The sequence below is a fragment of the Lates calcarifer genome, linkage group LG3 (genome assembly GCF_001640805.2).
Source record: "Lates calcarifer isolate ASB-BC8 linkage group LG3, TLL_Latcal_v3, whole genome shotgun sequence".
NCBI classification, from domain to species: domain Eukaryota; kingdom Metazoa; phylum Chordata; class Actinopteri; family Centropomidae; genus Lates; species Lates calcarifer.
Window position 1 is genome coordinate 9881792 of NC_066835.1, and position 25375 is coordinate 9907166.

Here is a 25375-nt window from a genome sequence, read left to right on the forward strand (position 1 = left end):
TAAGAGTGTGAGGAAGCATTTTAGGTTCTTCACCATAGTTGACAGTTGGCAGTAATTTGCCTGTTTGGCAACTTTGTAGAAAGCACTGCCTTATTCTACAATGGGTCTCGAAGGTGACAAAAGCCTTTGATAGCAACTTTCCACATTAAGATATGTTATGGAGGATATTTCAACTGAAAAATATTAGAAAGAAGTGTCATACTGTAGCTTTAAGACGTCAGTGCTGTGTACACCTTGTATCTGCTGCCCCCAAGTGGCCAAAAAAATAAGTTACTGCAGGTTTAATCATACTTTCTTGGTCTATGTGAAGAGCTGAGCTCTTTCTCTCTATGTTGGTAATTTCCATTTAGCTTGCCTGTTGTTACTTAGTCATTCAGTCATGAGACCTGTTCAGTGCCTATCACCTTTTTGTTAAGCTTGTTACAGAATGGGAGGAGGGAGAGGACCACAGTCAGAATGCCTCTGGTTGTCTGAATGGATGAGTCCACCTAGAGACGAAGAAATAAAATTTTACATCACTACTTTAGAGGTTAGCACAGATACACATTAGATGCAAATGCACAAGTATACAAACACAAGCCAGCAGTTTGACAAACCATACACACATCACCATCTAAAATGTGTTTGGCGTATAAATTAACATTTCTTCATCAGTGCTCCACCAACTCCCAACACACACACCCTCTGCTGTGATGAATGATAAAGTGAACATCAGGATGGCTAGACAGAGAGATGGGAGCCAATACATATCAAAGAGACGCTCATTCATCAGCAGAGGACGTGCTATTCTTCATCCTGTCCTTTTGATTCCAACCTTCGCCTTTATTACAAGGTGATCTAAGGCGGCTAGTCCCTGCCCAAGATGCTCATTAATTCCTCATAGACATTCATTAATCTAGTGCCCTGTGTTCGATAATGGTGTTACTCGCAGATCACTCAAAGATTATGCAGCAGCCAGTAATGAAGTAACACGGTTAGTCATGCTCTATTGTGCGCTCAGTGCTTCACTGATGCCCGTCTGTTGTTGGGGATGTAGTTTTGATACTGTCAAAGCTAATTACCACTATTGGAAAAAAACTGCAGTGAGTCTGTTCTGTGATAGTTCTCATTTAATGTGTATCAAACAGAGCAGACTCAGGGCACAAACAAGTCATTGATTCATTTTATAACTGTACACACAAACAACGAAAGGGGGGCAAAGAGGGACACACACACATACACACACAGGCGTAGTATGGGTACCTTCTGGAAGGTGGCAGTCTTGCCCTGCACAGGAGTCTTGGCCCCCATCTGCAGCTGTTGGCATAATGCCACCAGTTTCTCCATCTCTGTCATCACCACAGACTTTTCCTCATCAACCAGCTGGAACAGAGGGAAAGACGGAGAAAGAGAGGCAAATATCTTTTAGGACAGCAGAGATGTTTTATGATTGGTGTTATCCAAGGAGACGGGGTTAATATGTGCGGACGTTGATAGATTTACTAGACTGAATTTACAATGCTCTTTGTCAAACACAAATTACACATCATAAAAAGGAAAAGGAAGGATGAAATGAATTAAAATTTAGTGTTTGCTTGATGTAATCCATCAGCAACAGCCAGGTCATGATCTACTGCTTAAGTCTGTCCAGCTGAGTTAATCCCCAGATCTCAGTCACGGGGGCCATCAATCTACTTCAGTTATGTGCGTGCACATGGCCACCAATGACCTAAAAACTCGAGCTCTTAAATTCAGGGCAGCACTATTCATGACTGACAAAAGTACATAAAACCTCTTAAACCTCGCTTAAAAATGCTCAAGCTCATTTGCATAAATAGGTTCATAATTTTCAATGAGAGCAGCACAGATGTGCTACAAGTGTGTAAGGTGCCAAAACTATGGGAGTGGAGGGTGAGAGAGGGGGACTCCATTAGCATCAGTTTGTTTGATGTAATTAATCAGAAAGCGTGAGGCAAGTTGAAGAGCTGGGCCTCCTGATTATGAATTAGTCCTGGGCGGTCGCAGTCAACTCCCCTCCACCCCCGTCCCCTGCACACATGTGCACAAACATACACACCCACAGACACAGCAGTGACAAATGGCAGTCGTTAATGGCTGTCAAAAAGAGCCATTTAATTAAACTTTGGAGGACCGGGGGAAGAAGTTGGTGGAGGGCAAGAGGAAGGAAGGCACTGAGGCTAAGTTTGTTTGCTGGATCTCAACTCAGGAGGAAAAGAGGATGGTGAAAGTGTGTGACAGCCTTAATTTCCTGCCTCTCGCTGTGTGATTTATAAGGCGGGCCTGGCACCATGTGTGTGTGAGAGAGAGAGGCGTAACGTGGGTGGGGGCACAGGTGCCAGAGTGTGTGTGTGTGTGTGTGTCTGCATACAGATGGGTTAGCAGCTCACCCTATTCAGTCTTTTCTCTTTAGCATTATTTTAACTATTGTTTACTTCCTGAGTTTTACAGCTTCCTATCAGTGTACTGTAGTCAGATTCCAGTGGAAACAGCATATTGTAAAAAAATATTTCTTTTTTTTATATATTCCACTGCACTTATTTTACTGCTGCTTATACAAAAAGTAGCATATCCCCTTTCTCTTATATAATACACATTAGATTTCTTTTTTCTGAAGTGCTTAATGTGCAAAAATATTTTGAAATGGTATTATGTGAGTGCACTGTGATTTGGTATTCAGCCTTTTGTGTGTGCGTGTGTGTACTCCAGAGTGTGTGTGTGTGTGTGTGTGTGTGTGTGTGACAGAGAGATTTATTACATTAGTATATACCTGAGTGGAAAAAGTGCGGAGAGATGAGCACAGCTGGAGCCCCTCTTCAGAAAGAACCTGAAGAGTGAGTCACAAAAAAGACAAATATAAAAAAACTTAAACAAATACAGGCAAAACTGCAGTTCTTTTATCTTCCACCAAGAAGCCATTCAATGGCAAAAAAAGCGCAGTCAGTAAATATGAGATTTGACTTTTTTTTCTGCTTCTTATCAGTATTCCTTTCCCGTCACTTTCCCCTCTCGTTCCTCTTCCTCTCTTATCTCTCCTGCTAACCACAAATGGAATAAATCCAGGCTGACATTTTCGGGCCCTGATTCTACAAAGCGCCACACATTATTGGCAATGGTCCCAATTCAATGGGATACACCCCTCTGAGCACCCTTGTTTGTTATCACCCTGTGTGTCCGAGGTGGGCCTGGAAAACATCGCACGATATTTTCCATCATAATGATATGTCCTTGTCATGCTCTATCTGTTTGTCCATGCTGTCCATCTGCGAGAGGGTAGTGAATGAAGGGAAACTGGCATTTGCTAAACTATTGATCCGCCAGCTGCAGAATCTTTGGCTTAATGAAACAACAGATGCATTCATTTGCAACTTCGATAAAACAGGAAGAAAAATAGAGCAGAAGGTAGAGAGAGGTAGAGAAAGGGAGAGATTAGCGGATATGGATGTACATACCTCAGCTTGATGAAAAAGATCCAGTGTTGTTTTCAGCAACCCCTCCCCTCTGGGGAATCAATATTGGGAAATGAGGAAGGGAGACATGAATGGGAAAGATGGATCAGGACAAAATACATCCAGAGCAATCAACAAAAACTGTAACTCGCCGATTTTATTGTCAGAATGAGTCATTGTCGCGTCAACTTTGTCAATGCCTCATAATCTCAACTATTCCAGGGATACTGTATATTGATAGCTGGTGGGCTCAAGAATCTCATTAACACTGAGCCTCTAAAGAGATTCATGTGGGTTCTTAAGAGGCTTTACAATGTTAAGCTCTGAAATGAATGTAACAGTTCAGCAAGCTGCAAATAGAAAATCTGAACATGTGTGTGTGTCTGTGCAGTGTATGGTACCTGGTGAAAAGGTACATGTTGTAGGCCATGCTGGCCAGGCTCTGGCTCTGCCGGACAATGTCGTGTTCTTGTTCCTCCCACTTTTCCACCTCTGTGTCCACGTCTGACGACAGCAGACGGAGCTCCAGACCCAGCTTGGCCATGCTTGTCTGCTCCTGCGTGCGCACACACACACAAAGAAAGAAACACACTTACAAAGTAATTCTATATGGGAAACATTCAAGTATAATGGATGTCAGTCTAGAAATGTACATTAGCAAACAGGGATATTTTCATTTGTTAACACACTCTCAAGTTCTCTAATCAGCATAATCCTGCTTTCCTGTGGTGGTACAGCATGTGTAAAACTGCTGGCCGGCAAAAATGCAGCCTGTTAGAATACAAACACCATCAATTCTTGGAGCAAGTGACACAATGTTTCCTGAAGATGAATATACCGCTGTCAGAACAGGGTGCAAGACGTGACGTGATGTATTGTGCTGAAAGCCAGAGAAGTTTATGGTGTATACTACCTCTGCATCCAGCTTGACAGCCTTGGCAGTCTTCAAGTTAGCTGAGTGTTTCTGTGTGGAAAAGAGAATGACATTAATCAGACAATTACAAACCATTGTATCATTGCAATATTAATGAGGACGAGTGGTGTGATACTCACCCCGGGTCTGGGAAGTGACAAATAAGGTCTTTTGTCTCCTAGGGATAGAGAGCTCTTGTGATTATCTGAACATAAGATCACAAGTTAAAAAACAAAACAAATGTTAGATAATTACATCTCACATTTTAGTGATGGCTGCGATATCCAGACTTTTCCAGACAATTAGGATGAGCAATTATTGGTTATTCAGTAATTATGGTAATGGAATTGTTTTGCTTTTATCACAGTCCACCTTTGACACATTTTTATCTTTCATCATAAACGCGAACGACACGGTTCATTTCACTCAACTACAAGGACGATAAACTCCTCTGTCATGTTTATGGGGAAGATTAGGAGAAAATATTAAAAGCGAATCTCTCCACAGTGCCCATATAACATTTTAACAGAGCGTTTTTGCTTCATGATAATACAATAGTGTGATGGATGTGATCCTTTCACCCTACTGAGCTGCACTTCAAAATATTTACTGCACTTTATGTGAGAGTCACATTCGTGAGGGCAGCCACGTCTTGAAATCATGCCAAACCAGCTTCTGCCTGTCTTTGAGACCTCTCAGACTTGAAAGAACACCCAGCACTCCCTGATACAAACATCTGTGCATATATGGATGAGCAGTAGATTTAAATATGTAGAGTCACATAGGCTTGTACTTTCTGTCTGACTCTCTGTCAGCGAGATACAAACAGCTGAGTTTGTAAGAGGGGCTGTCCATGACTTGGACACTTCAGGTAACTGGCACAATAGTGAATAAAGCTTCAGTACAGAGGAGGAATGAATGCATGGGTGTTTAATGGCATTGACGTTGTTCTTTTCACAAAATCCTTCCCACGGTCTGTGATGATTAATTTTTCAAAAGATATGTTCATGCTGCTTGCTTTCCCTCGACTTTAACTTTCATTAAGGCTGTTGAAGTTTTCAGGTGCAAAATGATTCACTGAGGTGTTATTAGAGAATTTGATTCTATCAGGGTAAAATGACACAGACAGCACATTTTCGCTTCTGCTTTTCACTCTCTCCAAAATAGACTTGTGTGTGTGCTGTCTGTCCTGCCACGCCAAACCCACCCAAGTGCACACAAACATCGTTAACACAAGGAAAAAAAAAAACCACACACACACACACCTCGCCTGCCCTCAAAGACGTCATTGATCTCTCTCAGGAGCAGGGCCATGTCGCAGAGCTGCGACTCCCAGGCCTCGCAGAATACCTCCAGGTTCTCTTTAGCAATCTTACTGGACGGATGGAGGGCCAGCGTCTGAGCTGCTGAGATGATCTGAGCAGGAGTGGGAAGACAGGAGAAAGGGAATCATTCAATCATGTTTGTCTATTACCAGAGAAAAAATCTGAAAATCTGCAGAAAAAGAGAGAGGAACAAAATGTGCTGTAATTCTTGCCCAGAACTGGGAAACTAGGACACTGACTGTGGTGATTTTCAATTCTATTAGAAGCAACTAGTGATGTAAATGTAAGCCATCTAAAATTTAAAAAAAGACTAGAAGCTGCTATTCTTTTCAAACTGATAATCAGGTCCTTTAATACAGGCACTAATACTAGACAGTAACTAAACCTAATTAATTAATATATCTATTAACAATGTTAAAAGCATTGTAACCCTGTTTTCTTTATGAGGAGCATTCTCCATTCTCTCTGGTCTCTGGGTAATAAGTGAGCTACAGTTCTTTTGGAATAATCTTTAATCAACAAAAACACAGCAAGACCATGAAATACCCAACTTTACTCTCTTGGGGCTCATATCAGAGCCTCTACTCCACTGCTGCTCTCATTACACCCATTACTATTACAGCTGTCCCCCATAAAACAAAGGCAGATAGGAACTAAAATGACCCAGATGCAAGGGACATTATTAAGCAACTTATATGTTATACAAACAATAACATTACCATGCTGTAAATTATGATGGAATACCACCTGTTGGAGTGCGTTTGAAAAAAAGTTGAATTGCAGATGTTCTGATTTGTTACAGAACTTATAATATCTGTCATCAAGTCTGGTCTCCAGACTGAATGGAAATAAGATTTTAGATGAATTTGACAAATATAACTTTACTAAACGGACACACACTTTAACAAACATGTATGTAATCACAGACACACACACACATATCCCACGCCCATCTCCTATAGTGTGGTATTTAATAGCCAATTACCCTCTGGGCCACCCTCTATTACTTTGGGCAGCCAGAGGGATATCACCACTGCCTCCCTGCACTGCAGAGTTATTGATTGGTTGACCTTTGAACTTAGGAGCGGAGTCATTACTGCAGAGTCATGCGGGGCCTGACATTAGCGCCGCAGGACAGGAACATTCTACATTGCTGGATAATTACTGGCATGGATGATTTCCAAGAGCAAACATAATTAGATCTGGGATAGGGGGACTAGGTGGACAGCATGTCCTCAGCTATCTTGAATGGATGGCAGGTGTAGGAGGTAGACAGTGGAGACGTGAGGTAATCCACACTTGCATCTGTGTAGAATATTCCTCAGGTTTGATTTCACTCCCAGATGTTTGTGAAACCAGTTTGACTTTTCTGGCATACAAAACTATTGAATTGACTATAGTGTATCTCTGTTTTAATTAAGGTTCACCTGTATGCATTTCTCCCCTTTCCCCTGTCAATGGGCCATAATATTAAGAAACAAAAACGACAATCTATACAGAAAATGTTTGGACGATTAATTAATTACCTGTGGACCAATGACATGGAAGGTCTCCTCAGCGTGTATACAGGTAATCTCCAAAGGCTCTGTCCCCGACACGTGGCACAACAGCCGACAGGTCTGAGGTGACAAGAGGCAAAGTTAGTTGACTGGAGGTGCTTCTGAGATTAGTTAAATACTACTAGTATGACTACTTTGACTATAAAAGCTTCAATGGAGATTTTTTTAGTGTGCATGGATGATGAGTGAATATTTAGGCTGCATCTTTAGAAAAAGGTAATATAATCCTGAGAAAATCTTAAGCCTCATACAGTGTCCCTGATTAAACCGTACTGTACCATTTGTTTGTTTGGACCAATAGCAAAGACATGACAAAGCCTGCATGGCTCTTCTCTGCTTAATATTTGCATAACAAAACCACATACTGGCTTTCCTTTGGTTGAGGATCTGGAGTGTGCGCTGCATTTTCATTCATCTCCAGCAGTATGTGTTTTCTAGCATAAACAAGTGCTTGTGGCATAATGCAAATAGCACAGGAATTTCAATGTGCTTTTAGCAACTTTGCAACTCATGATGAACAAGGTTTTTCCTCTGAAGCCAGCTAGATAGCCAGATAGACTGAACCCTGGAAAAATATATGGAAAAATCTAAACTTCATTACTGATATCTACTGTTGTTTTTGAAAATAATTTTAATTTTTTTGAACTCCTCTACTATGTGACACCACTGTCAACCCTCTCCCAGTCTCCCTGCTCGGTTTGCCCCTGTCCCCACCTACCTCCACCAGCTGCTCCTTCTGCTCTGTGAGTGTGCGTGAGTACTCCGCCACTGCCTCCAGGTTTCCCTCGGCGCCAGCAGCTTTGAGAGCCCGCAGAGGCAACTGCTCTCCATGAACTTTAAGCAAGTCTGAGGCACGACCGACTGCCACCTTATGGAGCTGCAGGAGGGAGGGGAGAGAGAAGAATTCAAAGATGAAACTGTTGAATGATAACAGGAGGGAGTTATTGGGGGGGGGGAGAAAAGTACAAGAGAAAGAAAGAAGACAGATTTTGAGGAGGCAGAGGAAAAAAGAAGAGGTGACACAGCTGAGTTGACAGAGAGACAGCAGCAGCAGCAGCAAGTGAGCTGAGGAGTGATGTGGAAAAGAAAAGTGGGAAACCAGCTACAGAAGCAGAACAGCAAGTGAGAGACATCCAAGTCAGGTCTGTCTGTTCCTGTAACTGAGTACATCTATTCAGACTGAGAGGGCAGACGGGCAGAATGGAGACAGACTGCTGCTCACCTCACGTCTGAGGTCACTGACGCTCTGGCATGTCTTGAGGATGGCCACCTCCATGTCCTCTGTGGCCTCTTTGGCGTGGACAGACTGCTGCTCCGGGGGAAGACAAAGAAGGCAGAGAGAGCATGCAACAGAGCATGAGACACAGTACGGTTTTACAGTTACACACACACACACAAACCAACACTGTTATCTGAAAGACTACACCTGAAAAAAGAGGAAAATTTAGTCTTAATAGCGTGGTTTTTGACTTTCCAATTACGTTTGTGACCATGTTATGAGTCAGGCATTCCAACATGAAAGTTTGAGTAATCAAAATAAAATGATTTAAACAAATCATTTCAATATTACACAACAATCCTTCCAAATTTCAGACTAGTTGGAATAAAAAAAACAAATGTATATTCTGCTAAACTAGCCACAATAAGAATCAAGAGTGCAAATTGAAATAGAAGAACACCCATGATTACTTGCACATTCAGAAGCTCCCTCTGGAATTTCATAACACTGCAGGGTTCAACTTTTCTATTCTCCCTACAACCTTCAATTGCAAAGGCTAGATGAGGTGCTACTGTACAATTATGTGGCAGCAGTCTCTTTGTAGTTTGACCACACTGGGGAAAAAAAGTTGACAATGAGAAACTACAACATAATGACTTGTGTTTCGTAAGTCCATCCATTCTGAAGGTCAAGGAGACTTGGCTGAATGGCTACAAGACGTGGACACGTGATGTTTCTCTCTCGGCCAAACAAGCCTTAGTAACAACTGTTGTTCAGGTGGGTTATTATGCTCTGTTGTTCCAGCAGGGATGTGTGAAAAGAAAGTGAGTAGGCAAAGTGAATGGCTGATTGAGCCAGGGAGGGAGTCTTAATTTGTGTGGGTCTGCCTGTGTAGTATGCTGCGTCTGTGTGCCCAACCTAACCCACATCTCATCTACTTTGCTCGGATAGCTCTTTCTTGCTTATTATCAAACTTTGCTTTCACGAGGCATCTTACAGGTGAGGTACTAGCATATGTTTTTAATGAATATTCCTGTAGGTGTGTGTGCGTGCATCTGTGCAAGTGTTTCCCGCCTGTGCCAACATACCGCCTCGACCCAGGCGTGCATCAGCTGCTGGGTGTCTTGGCGCGCCAGCTGGCACAGGCTCAGGATGGCCTGCCGCTGCTCGTGGCTGGTGTAGGCCGAGTCAGTGAAGTCCTCCGTCCGCTCCACCAGCGCCTCCAGCTGGCTGTCCACGTTCTGGGGTGACAAGGAGTGCAGGTTCTCCCGCAGGCACTCCACGCTGGACTGCTCGAGCGGGGAGGAGTAGGAGGAGGGTTGGGAAATGGTGGATGTGAGGGGAAGGAGAGAGGAGAAATGATAAAGACTCAAGCAAGAGGTTTACTAATAAGTGTGCTGAGGGGAAATAAACATAATTTACTATCTTATTATCATTAAGCACTTGACCTCATTTAGTGTGGGTAATAGGTGTAGCCTTAGACTCACCTCAGGCCATCAAAGGGGCACAATAAATTCAGCAAAACAGCATAAAAGCTGATGCATTTTGCCTATTTTATCTTTTCTTTTTCTTCAACAAATGTATGTTTTGTACAAGGAGTAATGGTCTCTAATTACATCTCCTGAGATGAGGTTTACATAAGCTTTTAGTTAAACTCTGCCATTAAGTACAACAAAGCCATTTATTAAGACCAATAAGCATCTCTAAGTCCTTTCATTAAAATACTTTCTTTGTCTTAGAAGACCCCTTCTAAATGTTTATTTTTATTTTTCCCACAAACGTTCATTTCTGTCATTTGCCAGTGCACAAGGAGGAGAGAGAAAATTAGTCAGAGAGATGTAGGTTTAACTGTGATTCACACAACCATATTAACCGAATTATAAAATAAATAGGTCTGGTCTTTCATGTCGATTGTCTGAGTCACATCTGAAACTGCTGCAGCAAACAGAGAATTCAAAAATGTCATTTTCTGAATAAACTGTGCTACAGTGGTTTTTAAACAGCTTAAAAAAAAAACTTGTTCAGCACAAGAGGACCATTCCTTTTTTCAGACGAGCGTCGCTAATCTCGAGCCTTTACCGTGACGATATACATTGACTTCTTCCCCGAGTCTAATTTCTGATCGTACCTTGAAGTCCTTGATGCCGTTGTAGATGCTGGCAGGAAGGATCTTGTTCTCCCCACAGCTCCGTGCCTCGGTGACTATCTCGATGACCTGCTCCAGGGCACAGCGCATTCGGTGGAACACGGCGTCTTTGTTGATTCGCGCAGACTCGCAATCTGGGTGCCTCAGGCAAGTCTTTGGAAAGAATTCAATGTGAAATGTCAAAGCTTGTGGCCTCATCTACCCTATTCAACTGCTATCATTTTTTTCTATGTTTTTCAACCACAGTGATTCACTCCCCTCATTTTTTTTATGTTTGTGTGACTTAGGCTTGCATATTAATATTGATAGCAGCTTGTGAGAGACCTTTAAATTAAATAAACTTGAGAAGGCCATAAATCTTTAATCTTTCATAAACCATCCATAAGCCCTGCCCAGAGATCTGGTGTTGGCGCACCAGCAGTTTACCTTGGAGGCTGTGAGGAGCATCATGGTGCACTTCTCCAGCACTGCTCTGGCTGCTGCCATCCGCGCTTTCTTCTTCTCATCCTTCAAGTCCTACAGCACAAACACACACACATACACCAGATGGTAATGGGTGGCTTTACTCCAGTTACAACTTCTTAGAGCTCCCCGGGTGTCCGAGGGACATGAAGCATCAAAAATATTCCACAAATCTCTTTCATGTTGGTGTGAGGGGACACACAAATGTGGCACAAATTCCTCTCCAAGTGTACAGACACACACACACACACACACACACGACACACAACTTCCTAGGTTAATTGTCATCTAATAGAAAGAGATGCTACCAGATACAGTGTGTATGACTTGCTGCATCCATCTCCCTGTATTCCAAACAGAAATAGATAGCTGGAATTAGGTAGATACAGGATTTGGAAAAGGCAGCTGAATCAACTCCTCTCCCGGCACTTCGCCATAGATTACAAAGACGATATGATTATCTGTCATTATTTTTGCCTGACTGTGCTCGCCTGACTTCAATAGATGAAGATAGTAGATTTTCTAAAGTGCTTGTGCTTGTGCATGTGTGCGCATGGGAGCACACGAGTGGGAGGTGAATACAACAAAAACAGATAGAGAAAACAGGGTGGGAAATGAGCAGAGAGAGCATTAGCTGCAACGAGGCGCGTTGGAGAGAGACGTGACGTGTGTGTCAAAACACTGGCCCTGGTGAAATCCAGAAAAGAGGGATGGTCGATCCTCCCTCCCTGTCTTGATATCGCAGCCGTTGCACTTTACATCAGCTTCTGCAGGCAAAGCGCTTTAGCTGCAGAGGCTGAATGTATGCATCAAAGTGGGATTAGCAGTACTTTGACAGTACAAAGTTAGAGCCCCTAAGTTGCACTGTTCTTCTGAAGGTTCGAGCAAAAGTTTTGTTTTGCAAATTTGCTACAAATACACTGCAGAGAGAATGGATCGTTGAGAGCATAGGTCAGTTTGTATCAACACTGAATCGTGATGTAAGCGGCCTTTGAGGAACATGAGTCATTACTGACCTGTGCATTTCTTTAACGGATTGAGACGCGGATTGGAAAAATGAATAGATATGGAGAGAGATAAGGAAACTATGCAGAAACAAAAGGAGCTTTAGGAAACCTTGTTACTTCATTGTTTGACTTTTTTGTAAATATTTGAAGCTTGAATTATTGATTTGCACTGATTCTGTCTGCAGACACATAGTGTAAGTTCTGCAGGTTTCACTGTCTAATTGCATTACCTGCTTGCACATTCAAAATACCATATTTGTAAAATTGCAGCTTGTTAGAAGATTACATCTACATGAATAAACAAACTCTGTGCTCAGAGTTGCAGAAACAAAGAGACAAATTACACCATATCCATATGCAGCTCTTTTTTTTTTGGCCAAGTTCGACCACACACACATTTCACTTACTGAAAGATACTGTATTTAAAAGTGAGCTGATCATTCTGACATTCTTGAATCATAAAAGGAGAGATGTGGTTCCTTTGCATGCTACTCACGTTCTGTCTGTCTCCTGTGAGGTGAGCAAACTCCACCATCTCATTGCCAAACTGGCTGAAAATCTGTACAAATTCCTGGAAGGTGCTGACTCTTTCCAGATGGTCGAGGGTTACCAGGACCTGAGAGGAGAGAGAAGATCAGAGTGGCACAGTGAACAGAAACATATGGTTTGTGTTCCTCTGGTCCATCCACACTGTAACGACCTATTTCTGATAAAGCAGAATATCAGCAGGAGAAGACATGTTTATATAATTTATTGAACAAATATATCAATATATGTTTCAGATTTTTATGTTCTATTTCTGTGTTAATTCCAGCGCTCCCTTTGTGGTATTATTGGCTCAGTGTGATGCAATCATACCAGTAATATCCTAAAATAAAACCAGCAAATTAAGTAGTTCCTAACCAGCATTTTAGTTAATAGTAGTCCATGTAGCTGCTAATTTAGCTGCTGGGGGCAGGCTAGCTGGCAGTGCTAACGCAGCAGCTTTTATCCACGCCAGACAAAGAGGAGGATGAGATGTAATTGTGTTTGCCAGTAATGGAGAACAGGGGACTGTCGACTGCCTGTCTAAACGAGGCTAACCAGTCATGATTAGGCCCCCTGTTTCCATTCTTGGCTCAGTCTACAGCTACATCCATATCACACTGTCTGGCTAAGAGCATAGCCAGGTACGATGGGAGGAAGACAATCTCTGGCTCTGTTTTTATATGGCTGCTAAATGCGCTGCTTTCCTTCAGTTGCCTCCAGAGTAGTCCTCCAGAGAGCCAGTGCTTATCTATTTGGAAATAAAGGACTCAGAATGGAGTTTGCTAAGGTGTGAGTGTACTAAAATGGTCTACTGTGTGCATGTGTGTGTGCATGAGAGACTAAGCAAGAGAGTTTATGTGTATCCATAAGGGCTGCGCCATTTTACATTAACATGTCTCACCTTGTTCCGTGATGTGATTATCTGTTTGATGACGATGCGATCAGCTAAGACCAGGACTTTCGTGACTGAAGAGAGGAGCAAGCGTGCAGCTTTCACCATCCCTGTCCTATCACTGAACACTGTGACACGTCCGTCTGACTGGGATGGCAAAGCTGATCCCACATCTGTCAGCTGGGCTATTGCATCACCTTAAAGAAGGGAGAGAATGGCACAGTGTTGATGCGGCAGTTGGTTGTTTTTTTTTTTTGTGGACTCATTTTACACAGAGAAAAGAACAATCTGAATCAGCTAGATGAGATCGCTTGGCACAAGTATCTTGTTTTTCAGGCTCCTGAATCAACAAACAGGTATCAGGAGGTGAGAGGGTCTGCAGCTTCTGCAGAACCAATAGTTTAGTTTGAAGCGGGGGCTGTGGAAAATGACTTTTGCTCGGGCTTGAAGACTTTCTGGCTAACTGGCAGACAATTCAGAAAGAGTCTTCTCCCAGTTGGGTATGCAGACCCGGAACAAACTAGAGGGTTTACATATCCATTCTGTCCTGGGAGTGCCTTGGGATCCCCCAGGAAGAGCTGCAGGGATGTGGCTGGGCAGAAAGACCTCCAGGCTACTTTGTTTTGCCTGCTGCCCCTGAGATGTGGACCCAGATGAGAAGCAGAAAATGAAAGGATGGATGGTTAACTGAATTTTCTAAATGCCCTTTAAGTTAGTTCAGACCTCAGAAAACACTATGGCATAATGTTCTTCCAATCTGCCGCTCTTCACCTCTGGGAGAACACATTGTCCTGGACAGAATGAAACATAACTGCCCTATATTCAGCACAGTGGTATGGCAGTTATGTCAACCTGACCCAAACACTGCTGGCATGCTTTCTGTATGGTGTGAGCCTTTTCTCGAGGAGACAACTTAGGCCCTCAAACACAGAGGGCAAACTCATACATGCACTGAAAATGCAAATGCAAAACTAGTCCAACTTTCCCTTTTTCTATCTTTCTAACCTTTCTAACCTCATACTATCCCCAAAAGGGGAAGAATGCAAGGTCTTTTTTAGGCTGAAAGTCCATCACCAGAATGGTCTCTATCAAGAGGAAAATGTCCAGAGTTAAGAGCGAAAAGGGAGGGGGAGAGAAATCTCAACGAAGAGCTCTGAGGAGGGGGAAGGGGGAGATAGGTCTCTATCGGGTCATGCAGCTTGGCTGTCTATTTGGTTTGGCTGGTCCTTTAAAAGAAGCAGCACAGACGAACTGATTGCATCCGACAGGCTGCCTTTCAGTGCCAGCTCTGCTAACCAGTTAAAGCATCGAGGCCTGGCTCACAAAGAATGCTGCTCAACCCCCATGACACTAGCAGGGTGGAAAGTAGAGGCCTGAGCCAGCTCACCCCTCTCAAATACCCGTCTTCAGTGCCAGAATATAAATTGTGTGGAGTATGGATTCTCTTGACCTTAAATGTTAAACAGAAATCCCACTGGTCCTTTAGTTATTGTCTATATGTATTTAGGCCCTTCATATCTTCTGTTCACTGTAAAAATCATGCATCAGTTCTAATGAATGACTTTTTTCTTTCTGATCCATTTAAGATTTCTATTCATAAGTGAAAACTTGAAAGGCCAATCCTTGTTGTATTGGTAAAACACTGCAGTCTTACTCCTTATTTTTTCTAAGCTATTTCCCTGTACCTGTAATCCATGTGTAAACCAGTACCTAAAACACTAAAATACTGTATCTGCTTTGAATTTATCTTGATCCTAACTAGATCCTAGTCTCAGGCACTGTGAGTCTTTCATGAGGAAGAAAGAGAGAGTCAGACAGAAAGCACACAAATGTGAGAATGACACTGAGAGACTGAGTGAAAGAGACAGAGACAGAGATCCAACACAGATTGCCTTCACTGACCTGCCTCATTGGATCTCTCCACCTGCTCTGATGATGGGTAGCATCTAATTAAACTAGTGCTTTCAGCCTGCCTTTATTTCATTCATTATAGCACACAAGGCTGAAGCCTGCCTGATTAAACTCTCCCTGCGGCTAGGTATTAGAGAAAATGTCAATCCTTCACTAACTAGCCCTTCTCTCTCCCAGAGACTTAAAGAGTCTAAAAAGACTTTCTTTTTTATCCCTGAAGATGTCTCCATCATTTTTTAAATATGAACAGACAAAATATGATCAGACAAAAAAAACAATTTTTTTAAAAATCAGGGAACAGTTGTACAGTGTCTGTCAGGAGAAGTGCGAGGGAAAACTGTGAAAACACCTCCCTAAGAGGAAAGTGAGAACTGGAATAAATTAGTCACAGTGGGTAACGCACACATCCAGACATACACGCACGCACACACACACACACACGCACGCGCAAGTACGCACATACACTTCAGTTGGTCTTACCTATGAGCATGCATGCATTCGCGTGCACATTTTCTCATCAGTCTATTCTCCTCCTCCCACCAGCACTCTCTTTGTCTGAGTTTTAGCTGTCTTTACAAATCAGTCGCTGTGTGAGGATTAAATGCTTTGCTACACAAACTGGTCCCCCCCACATAAACCTATTATCACAGTGTTGTGTCTAAATTCTTATCCGGTGTGATATTGTTTCCGGTCTGCTCTGTAGAAGGCTAAATGAGGTCCTTGTTTTGCCCGATAAGAACTTAAATTGCCAGATATAAAGTGTTTTCCTCAAGCAAGTGGTGGCAACTGTCTAAACAAAGAGTGGTAAGAAAGTTTAGAGTGACAGGAGGATACAGGGCCGATGTGAGTCTTCTTGAGTGTGTATTTTTAGACAATATTACAAGAAAGCGTAGAGACACTGAGAAAAACAAATTTCTGACAAAAACATCACCTCTTGTTTCTCGGGTTCAATAAAAGCTGACAGTCCCATAAGAGTGATCTGCACTTTCTTGTTTCTTCACACTGGCTGTCACTGTTTCCGCCGCCCCCTGAAACTCTCCGTTTATACCTGTGTTCAGGTTCACAGGCTGATGGAGCCTCTTGCAGTCTGCATCAGGCGAGAGCCAGACTATGCCCTGGACAGATTGCCAGTCTACCCCCTAACTTGGATGTTTTAGTTTAAGCTCCACGCTGAAAGGCCTGGCCAGCCAGAGAATTCAAACCCTGTAGAAAATGATGAGTCCTGACCTTAGGTTGAGTCGCACTTCTCTACATAACACAGAAGCAATCTATGAGGCAGTGAATATTGAGAAAACTACAACTCCTTCAATTTTGCTGGCAGCCTGATGCATAAAGTCTCCAAGAGCCTTTCTATCACAATCTATTATGCAGTGCTTTCCAGCACACTACAGACACATTCATTCCCTCATTCCACACAGCACCCTTGGGTGAAGAAATGTTTTTTTCAGCCTTTACTTCCAACCTAATAACAACAACATCTTTAGAGCACTCTGGAGGTCCTCTGGTGTAATACTGTTTGACAGCCAAGCCGCCCAGACTAATCGAAATTTGCTAAAATTTGATAACACTGTGAAGCCTGAAGGTGATGCCTAATGCTTTATGAAACTGTCACACTTTGTCTAAGCAAATAAGCACTGACGAGAAGACAATAACTTAAGCCTTAATGGCTGACCAGCTATATCCCACTGTGGCAATTTCCAAACATCACAAAGCCATGGACGTGCTCATGACAGCAAAATACAGTATCCATGATGAAGAACCCTCACATAGTTTTACAGCATAAACCTATAAACTACGAAATAAAAGACACCCTGTGTCTCGTCCAGAAGAGAAACACTTGACATAATGTTGAAGTTTAAGTGCAGCAATTCAGTGAAATGTCAAGTACATAATGAGTCTGAACCAAAGTAGCCTACCTGCTCTGCGTGCCTCGAAGCAGGCTTGACCCATCTCATCCTTCAGCTCTTGATTCTCTGCGGCGATGGCTTCACCGACAGCAACAAAACGTCCCACTGCCACGCTCACTGCCTGACCCACCCTGTGTATGGCTGCCAGGGTGCGCTCAGACTTCTTTGGCTTGTCTTTATGGTTGATCAGAGTAGTGATCTGCAGGAATGTGTGGAGGAAGAAAAGGGAAAAGCAGGGCATTATTATCTTTAAAGTCAAAATTCAAAACTTTTAGTAGCAAGGTTTACTAATAGGTTCCCAAACACAGACCCTATGCTTATGCTTTATGTTGGACTGTATCTAACAATTATTTTCTTTTAGATTAGTCTCATATTATTATTTTTTTTATTTACTGTTTAAAAAAGTCTTTGGTTTGTGTGTTTTGTCCACCCAACAATTCAACACCCAACAATATTCAGCTTATGATTTTAAACAGAAAAAAGCAGCAGTTCCTCACATTTATGAGGCTGGAACCAGACAATGTTTGACATTTTTGTTTTATAAATTAAACAATTAATCATTAAAATAACCTGATGAATAATTTCAGCACCAATAAAATACTAAAATTTAGGAAGAAAAACAAAGAAGAATGACAATCAAGCATCTGGTATTCTCTGTTGTACCTGGCATAGTTATGTCTAGATACTTCCATTGACTTCCACTGATCTAAGCCTGGGGGAAAGATAAATGAATACAAATGTTGCATGGTTGCAAAACTAGAATCATAACTAACATAATAGTGAAAGTAAGCTGTGATTGTATCCAAAGAACATCTTCGATAAGGGAAGCGTACTGAGTCTGGAGCACGCACTCCATTTGCTTATCTGGAGAGAGGAGTTTCCTGCCAGTACGCTACAAGTGGAGATAACATTTTGGGATACAGCATGTGGATAACCTACTGTGCGTGTCAGAGAGAGTGATAGCATGTCTACAGCACAAAGGCCCACCCCAACATCTCTTGCACAATATTTCATAAAATGTGAAAGGAGAACAGCAACAGACACAGCAGATTGGGGAAAGGCATGCGTGTCTTCTGTGACATATACAAGACAGTCCACTGCTGGGTACACAGAAACACACACTCAGGTGGGGCTTCTTAGTGATAATTGAGGGGATCAATTATGCATGGGTAGAGCCAATTATCATCAATTATTTATTGATTGCTTCCACTCTCTCCAGCTGTTATCATTGTCGATTTGTGAGAGAGTGTGTTTTTGTTACCTCTCTGGGACCTTTTCCAGGTATTAACACCGAGATTGTTGGGACCAGAAGTCCTTATAAGGACCAAAGTCTAGTGCTAATGAGGTAAAATACCATTTCTGAGGTCCTGGTTAAGGTTAAGGGGCAAGGTGTGAATTGAGGTCAGGTTAATGTTAGGGCTAAGCATGAATTGGTTATGGTTAGGCACAGGGTTTGGCTGTCCACAATGAATGGAAGTTAATGCGATGTCCTACAAAGGTAGCTGCGCAAAGTTGCATATGTTTGTCTGTGTGTGCCAAACCATTTGGGTCAGGGAGTGGTGGGTGGTGATTTTAATTGGTCCATAGCTGCAGGTGGTCCAAGTGGGGAATCTTTTACAGTTAAGTCTTTGTGGGTTACTGAACACTGGTTCTGCTGAGCTCAGATGGCTGTTTGAGCAAGCAGCATCCAGACACATTAGAATATATTTAAAGATATAATTTAACCACCAGAGGCGATAAAAATTGAACAGGGATTGTTACAGATCAGCACTTCCCAGGAAACAAAACACACTTCTACAGAAAAAAGCATGCCCTGACAAGACGCTGACATTTTTTTGTTATCTTAGCTCCTACACATGGCTACCAAAGGCTGACTTTTTAAATTTTTGCTAAACACAGTTCATGTTTTTCAAATGCAGGCTCAAAAGTTGGACCATAAACCTCCAACCATTACCTCTTCACTGTGTACACCACAAAGCTAAAGCCTAAATTAGGCTGAGTCAGCAAACCTCCTCAAGTGCTGCCCTGTGAGACATGACCCACATTAAAACTATACATTACACATCATCCTCACTGACAGTCTTGTCAAGTATCTCTGACAACCTGTTTAACACTGCTAAAGGTGTTTCACACTGCACAATGCACTAGGTAATTCAACAAAAGGTAAGAAACTTACAAGTGTAAAAGGTTATGCCAAGGATGGGTACAGAGAAAATGTAATATTAGGTCAGATTCTCCATCTTCAAATTGCTGAGAAATTTCAACTTAACTGTGACAGAATGAATTCTGCACAACACAGAAAAATGTAGCTTCTGAGATGAAAAGTGTTTGCTGCTTTATTTTAGTAAATTGAAAATCTTTCAATTTTGAACTGTTCCATAGAGGAAACAAGCAAAATGAAGAATTACCATGATCTCTACGAAACTGTGAGTGCATTTTATAATTATTTAATATAATAATATATTTTAATACTTGTTAGTTGCAGCCCTTCTGAAATCCTGGGAATGATGAAGGTCATTCACAAAAGAAAATCACTTTAGTCATTATTATTAACATGCAGGTCGTACTTTTCCTTTCTATAAAATAACATGAATTATGTTACTTTGTCAAGTATCTACTTCTTTTATATAAAGCGTGAGAAAAGACACTTAAGGAAGAACCAGATATGAAGAAAAGGTTGAGATAGACACAGGCAAAAGAAAATATTGAAAAAGAAAAAATAAAGTAGTGAATGAAGGGGGATGTTTGATTCTACATCAGCACTCAGAGGCATAATGAAAGACGGTAGTTGTGAGAATATATATGTCAGATTCAGACTTGTGAATGGCACTGGTTGCACTGATGAGAAGTTGCTTCAATGGCACAAACACATGGTTTAACTAAATTTACTACACCCCTGTTGCTCTCTCTCTTCTCCTCTCCATACCCCCTTTGTCAGTTTTTGTCTGACACCATTTTTCCCTAATGTGTTGAAATACGTTGTTTCTTCCTGCTCTACATACTCTGACAGACTATTGTTCTGCAGTGAGATCATGGCCTTGAAAGCGCTCATGAAGCAGTTCTTTTGGTCTGTCACTCGTCACTTAATGTATCACTCTGTCTTTATTATCTCAGTATTAAGAGCTTCCCTCCCTCCCTCCATTTCACTGACTCATCTGCACTGAGTAGGGTACTCCTTAGAAAACACCAATCCCGGCTGGCTGGACATTATGTAGCAGAACAGAAGGAATTAGGGCACTGAGAAACATGATTCAGACCTACGTCATAAATGGACTGTTCATTGTCAGGTGGTGCTCAGGTTATACAACAGACCTGATTAACATTTCTCAGACATGACGCATATGTTTCTGATGACCAAAGCATTTGTCCTCTCTTGTGTGGGTGTTTGTACAAATGTAAGTGTATATGCAAGGCATTGCACATGTTTGTTTTTTTATGTTTGCTGGGTGCCTGCAAGTCTGATTGCAGAGAAAGCTAAATTCATGTTTTCCCATGGGACTTGTGCAAGCAAATGGTGACACTCATGAACACTCACAGGCTGGCAGTGTCCAAGGTTGGGTGAGACCATGAGGGAAGAAGCTAGCCTGTTAAGTGTGTGCATGTGTGTAGGTATACAAACACCAGCACCAAAAAAAAAAAAAAAAGAAAAAAAGTCTTGCCAAGAGAGGAGAGGAAGAGAAAGTGACAGAGATTGCATCAGAGGCAGAGGCAGAGAAACAGAAGAGGGTCAAAAGTGACACCAAGAGAAAACCTAATTACAGCTCTTCCTGTGTGAAAAGGCTTCTTCTACACTGCGACAGCTGATGAGGGTGAAGTTAGTTTAACAAGTTGAAGACGACCTGCCTGTGAAAGACAAACAGAGAGAAAGAGTCCCTGTGAATTACAAAGAGAGAGCAGGGGAGAGAAAGAAAGAGAGAGAGAGAAGAGAAGAGAATAACCACTGCCTGGGATTTCCTCCATGAGGAATTACTAGGTGGGTACATTTACTGGGCTGTGCAAACAGGAACAGAGCAGGGTGGAGAGAACATAATACTGATACAGTGCCATCACTAGAGACAGGACTTTGTGTTTGTGTGCATAGGAAAGGAACTTGTGTCAGTCTTATTGTGCAGAAACAGAGAAAAGTGCACAGTCATTCTACATTTGTGATAACCCCTTAAGATTTTAACACCATATCATAACACACACATAACATCATAACACCATTCATAACTTTTTATGGAACTATTGATGGAAATTTTTCAAATAGGCCTGCCAAGATAATACCCGAGTTTCTTGATCAAAAAATGTCTTTGTCTGCAAAACCTTTTTCATTTAAAGGTACTAGTAGCACTATGTTTTTTTCCAATAGGTCCCTGCTTTGCTGGGTGTACACAACAACAACTTTTCAGAAACTCTGCCTAAATGGTTAAATAACTAATTAAATCAAGAAATATCTGATCAGTGAATACATACAGCATACAAGACTGCTGATACAATACTGTCATCAATACTGATACTATCAAAGTACAGAGGTTCAATACCCTGCTCTACTCCTTATAGACAGCTGCTCAATAATTGATGCTGCCTTCAGGCCAGAGGTTAGGAATTTACTCTGTATTTCACCACAGTCTGTCTATTTAAAATGTCTTATCTTTGGTCATTCTTCATTTCTCTGTTTCACACACACACACACACACACTCTCTATACCAGGCTGCTGTGCTCTGTTGCACTCCAGCAGTGTTTGAATGCCAATGAGCATTACCAACTAAGCAGCATCCGGCCCAAAACCTCCAAAACCCACTGAGGATTTACATATGATGTGAAATCCGTGAAATAAGCACATTTGCTTTAGATGCAAAGTCGGACCTCCAACAGATTTATTTATTGACAGGACAAACCAAACGCTTCCACAACCTAAATAAAGCCTTACTCCCTCCTGGTTTGCTTGTGTCCCCTATAGTATATCAACTTGGACGCAGAAGGGTTTCCTCTGGAGAAAAATGGTTTAATCTACCTCTATCTAATGTGATGAATGCAGGAGCCAAGTTGGAATGTACAGTGGAGGTACATGTTTGTGAAGTGGCCCATTTGTCCCAGTTACTCCTTTACGTTCTGAAGACGAATTTATCAAACGCGCTGACCCTGCGGGAACCCCGCTTCTACATTTGCAGTCTTATATGTAATATCACAATGTGTCAGTATCTCTTTTTTGCTCATACTTGAGGCACAGCAGAGGCCCCATCGTGCTGCCCATCCCCTCCTTGTTACTTTCTCCCCTGGCACACAACCAGTCAATTCCCAACCATTCACCTCGCATCTCTTTGTTGTCCATAATTAGGAGGACAATTACAAGGCCATAAAAATCGCATCAGCAGCTTACTCTGAGCAACACAATACACAAACTGAGCCCACCCATTGGTTAGCAGGAAATCTAGACTAACACCTCAAGGACACAGTGACCGACTATAAATCAGCGGGTAACAAAAGCTGGAAACATTTGTGGCTGCCTCCCATGGCTACTGACTCAGTTTGACTGAATGGCAACGCTGAGGGAAAGTTTGACATTATCAGAGTCATTCTTTCTCTGCCTCTCTCTCTCTCTCTCTCTCTCTCTCTGATTCTGGTAGTGTACGGTTGTATAAATGTGCGGATAAATTATTGTGTTTGTGGAAGAAAAATCTATACAGATCAAGTCTTTTTTCCGGAGGCAAATTTGCAACATTCCCGTCATTTAATAACTGCAAAAAATCAACACAAAGCCAGCGAAATAAAAGCGAGTGTGAAACGAGCTCATCCTAGAGGCCTGATGGGGCTTTTATTAAACACACATTGTGACCATTCATCACTATAATTACTTGCTTGGCAAGTGTTACGTTGGCCTGCTTATTTGTCTAATTTATATCTCTGATTCCTTTTAAGCTTGACTTGGCCTGCTGACGAGAGTAACAACTCAAACTGACCCCCCACCCCCTCAGGAGCAAAAAGACTGAATGTAGAGTTTAGATTAGAAACAGAATCCAAGCAAAGGAACTAGAGTCACATTCATCCATCAGTAGTCAAGGACAAGGATTTCATATGTGTGAACTTGGGGGTGTAAATCAAAGAAGAGGCTTTATCCATCCATCTATGGTGACAGCACAGCTCATTTTTTTTGTCTATTTAAGTGTGTGTCTGTGCAGAGATACAAATTTTTACTTTACTGCAGAGCTGCTGTGTAAATGTGTTTGAATAATTGTTCTGTGTATGGGCAGGGAATAATTGGGCAGTGTGAAAGAGAAGGCAAAGAGAAAGAAAAAGGGAGGTTTAATGTCTTGGTCGCGTTCAGATGAAAACTGTCAGCATTATTTTGTGCGTGCATGTGAGTTTTCATGTTTGTCCTTGTTAGCATGAAAAAGAAAAATCTCCGTCTGTGTTAACTTTGCTCGCCTCCTGTTTGTGTGTACATCAGATTGTCCCTCTCATTACACAAACTCTACAGCATATGGATCACTTTGTTAAACAGGGAACAGGGAAAAGGAACACTTCCAGGTCTTGGCCCATTACAGCACAAAGGGATCATTGTCGCAGGGAGAAAGGCCCCCCCCCCAAAAAAAGGACAGTCTGGATGTTTGTCTTATCCATGTGAGTTTCTCCTGGAGGTTTCCAGACATTATTTTTGTCTTCCACAGAAATCTGAACTGTGGTGCCCTTGAAAAAGTAGAGTTTCTGTTTGTTCTTTATTGATGCGAGGCGAGAAGTGGCGGGGTGTTCGCTGGGGGACTGCGCGAGAAAAAAAAAAACATAAGAGGAAAAGGATGAAAGTAGCACTGAACATGCACTTTAATGGGCGAGCAAATTCCTTCCAAATTGGCCCGAGCAGACAGGGAGTTCGATGCCGCGCTGGTTGACAGCCAGACTGGAGAAGTGATACAAGGAGATGAAAAGAGAAACGAGGGAGTTAGGAGATACAGAAAGATAAGGAGAGGTGAAAGGAGGGAGAGAAGAAAGAATAGGACATGTCATCTACATCACACTTTACCATGTCTTGTTTCTTCCTCACTGTGTATCTTAGCGTCGTCCTTCTCTCTTTCAAACTTCCCTCCCTTGTGACTTTAGCAGTTTCCATCTCCTCTCCTACCTTTATCCACCTCTCCTCTAGCATTCTTCTATGTGTGGTAAGTGATTCAAGTTTGTCCCTTGAGCCAGGCTGCTGCAGTACAGCACAGCGTGGTATAGTACAGTAACAGCTTGTGATGTTTAAGCTGCATCCTTTAGGGTATACTGTACGAGTGTGTGCACAGACCAGCAGAAATATGAAAGAGTAGAGCTGCTGCACCATCCAACTCTTACACTGCAAAAACTTATTAATCAGAGAACATATGCCATTTCATTCCCCAGTGAAATGAATAAAGTTCAAGGGTCCTAACTTGAACGAATTGACAAATTGGTCCAGACTGAAATTGGCCAGTTCTCTGGATGCAAAGTTGTACACCAGTTGGTCATTACCAAACAAAAACATTAGTAAAACATACTGGGCCAGCAGCCAATTTACAGCCATATCCTACAACAATGTGTCATGCCCTCATCTAGCAAATGTAAGCTGAACTCGTTTTATGCTCTTTCAGCTGCCTACAGACACAATGAGTCAGCTAATGGGAGCAGAATGCACGTTTTCTGGTGTACCTTGTTAAATTAGAACCACAAGGCAGCAGCTCAATTTAGTTGCTATAAGCTGAACCACATTCATATGCAGCCTTGACTGGTCATGCATTCTTTAGGAATTAGATTGCATATGCAGTTATTTTTCATTCGGCACTCCCTCCCTCTCTTTCTCTCTCTCTCTCTCTCTCTCTCTCTCTCTCTCACACACACACACACACACATATATATATATATATATATATATATATATATATATATATATATATATACCTTCAGAAATATTCACACCCAGCACAGATCCATTTGGGCTGCCACCCTGAGGAATAAGTGTAAATTTTAATCTTTATACAGTTTCTAAAAACTTATAGGCATTGACACCATGCCAGCACCACTTATGAATTCTGGGAAGTAACAGAAAAAAAGCAGAAAGTGAAGA

At 42.0% G+C, this 25375-nt stretch overlaps 1 protein-coding gene across 2 annotated transcripts in view; it reads right to left on the reverse strand.

The window, feature by feature from the left end:
• Nucleotides 1–25375, reverse strand: part of ctnnal1 (catenin (cadherin-associated protein), alpha-like 1) — a 46571-nt gene that overhangs the window by 2257 nt on the left and 18939 nt on the right. The window contains exons 2-18 of one of the 2 annotated variants that reach the window (XM_018697574.2): nt 17325–17514; nt 13507–13694; nt 12574–12693; nt 11035–11124; nt 10591–10761; nt 9551–9751; nt 8466–8552; nt 7962–8120; nt 7211–7303; nt 5625–5775; nt 4500–4564; nt 4360–4410; nt 3848–4002; nt 3450–3498; nt 2768–2824; nt 1243–1362; nt 405–488 (exon numbers count right to left, since the gene is read on the reverse strand). In XM_018697574.2, the coding sequence (XP_018553090.1) occupies nt 405–488; nt 1243–1362; nt 2768–2824; nt 3450–3498; nt 3848–4002; nt 4360–4410; nt 4500–4564; nt 5625–5775; nt 7211–7303; nt 7962–8120; nt 8466–8552; nt 9551–9751; nt 10591–10761; nt 11035–11124; nt 12574–12693; nt 13507–13694; nt 17325–17514 (2031 nt within the window). The remainder of the gene's footprint in view (nt 1–404; nt 489–1242; nt 1363–2767; nt 2825–3449; nt 3499–3847; nt 4003–4359; nt 4411–4499; nt 4565–5624; nt 5776–7210; nt 7304–7961; nt 8121–8465; nt 8553–9550; nt 9752–10590; nt 10762–11034; nt 11125–12573; nt 12694–13506; nt 13695–17324; nt 17515–25375) is intronic. The other variant, XM_018697575.2, reaches the window with a different exon arrangement.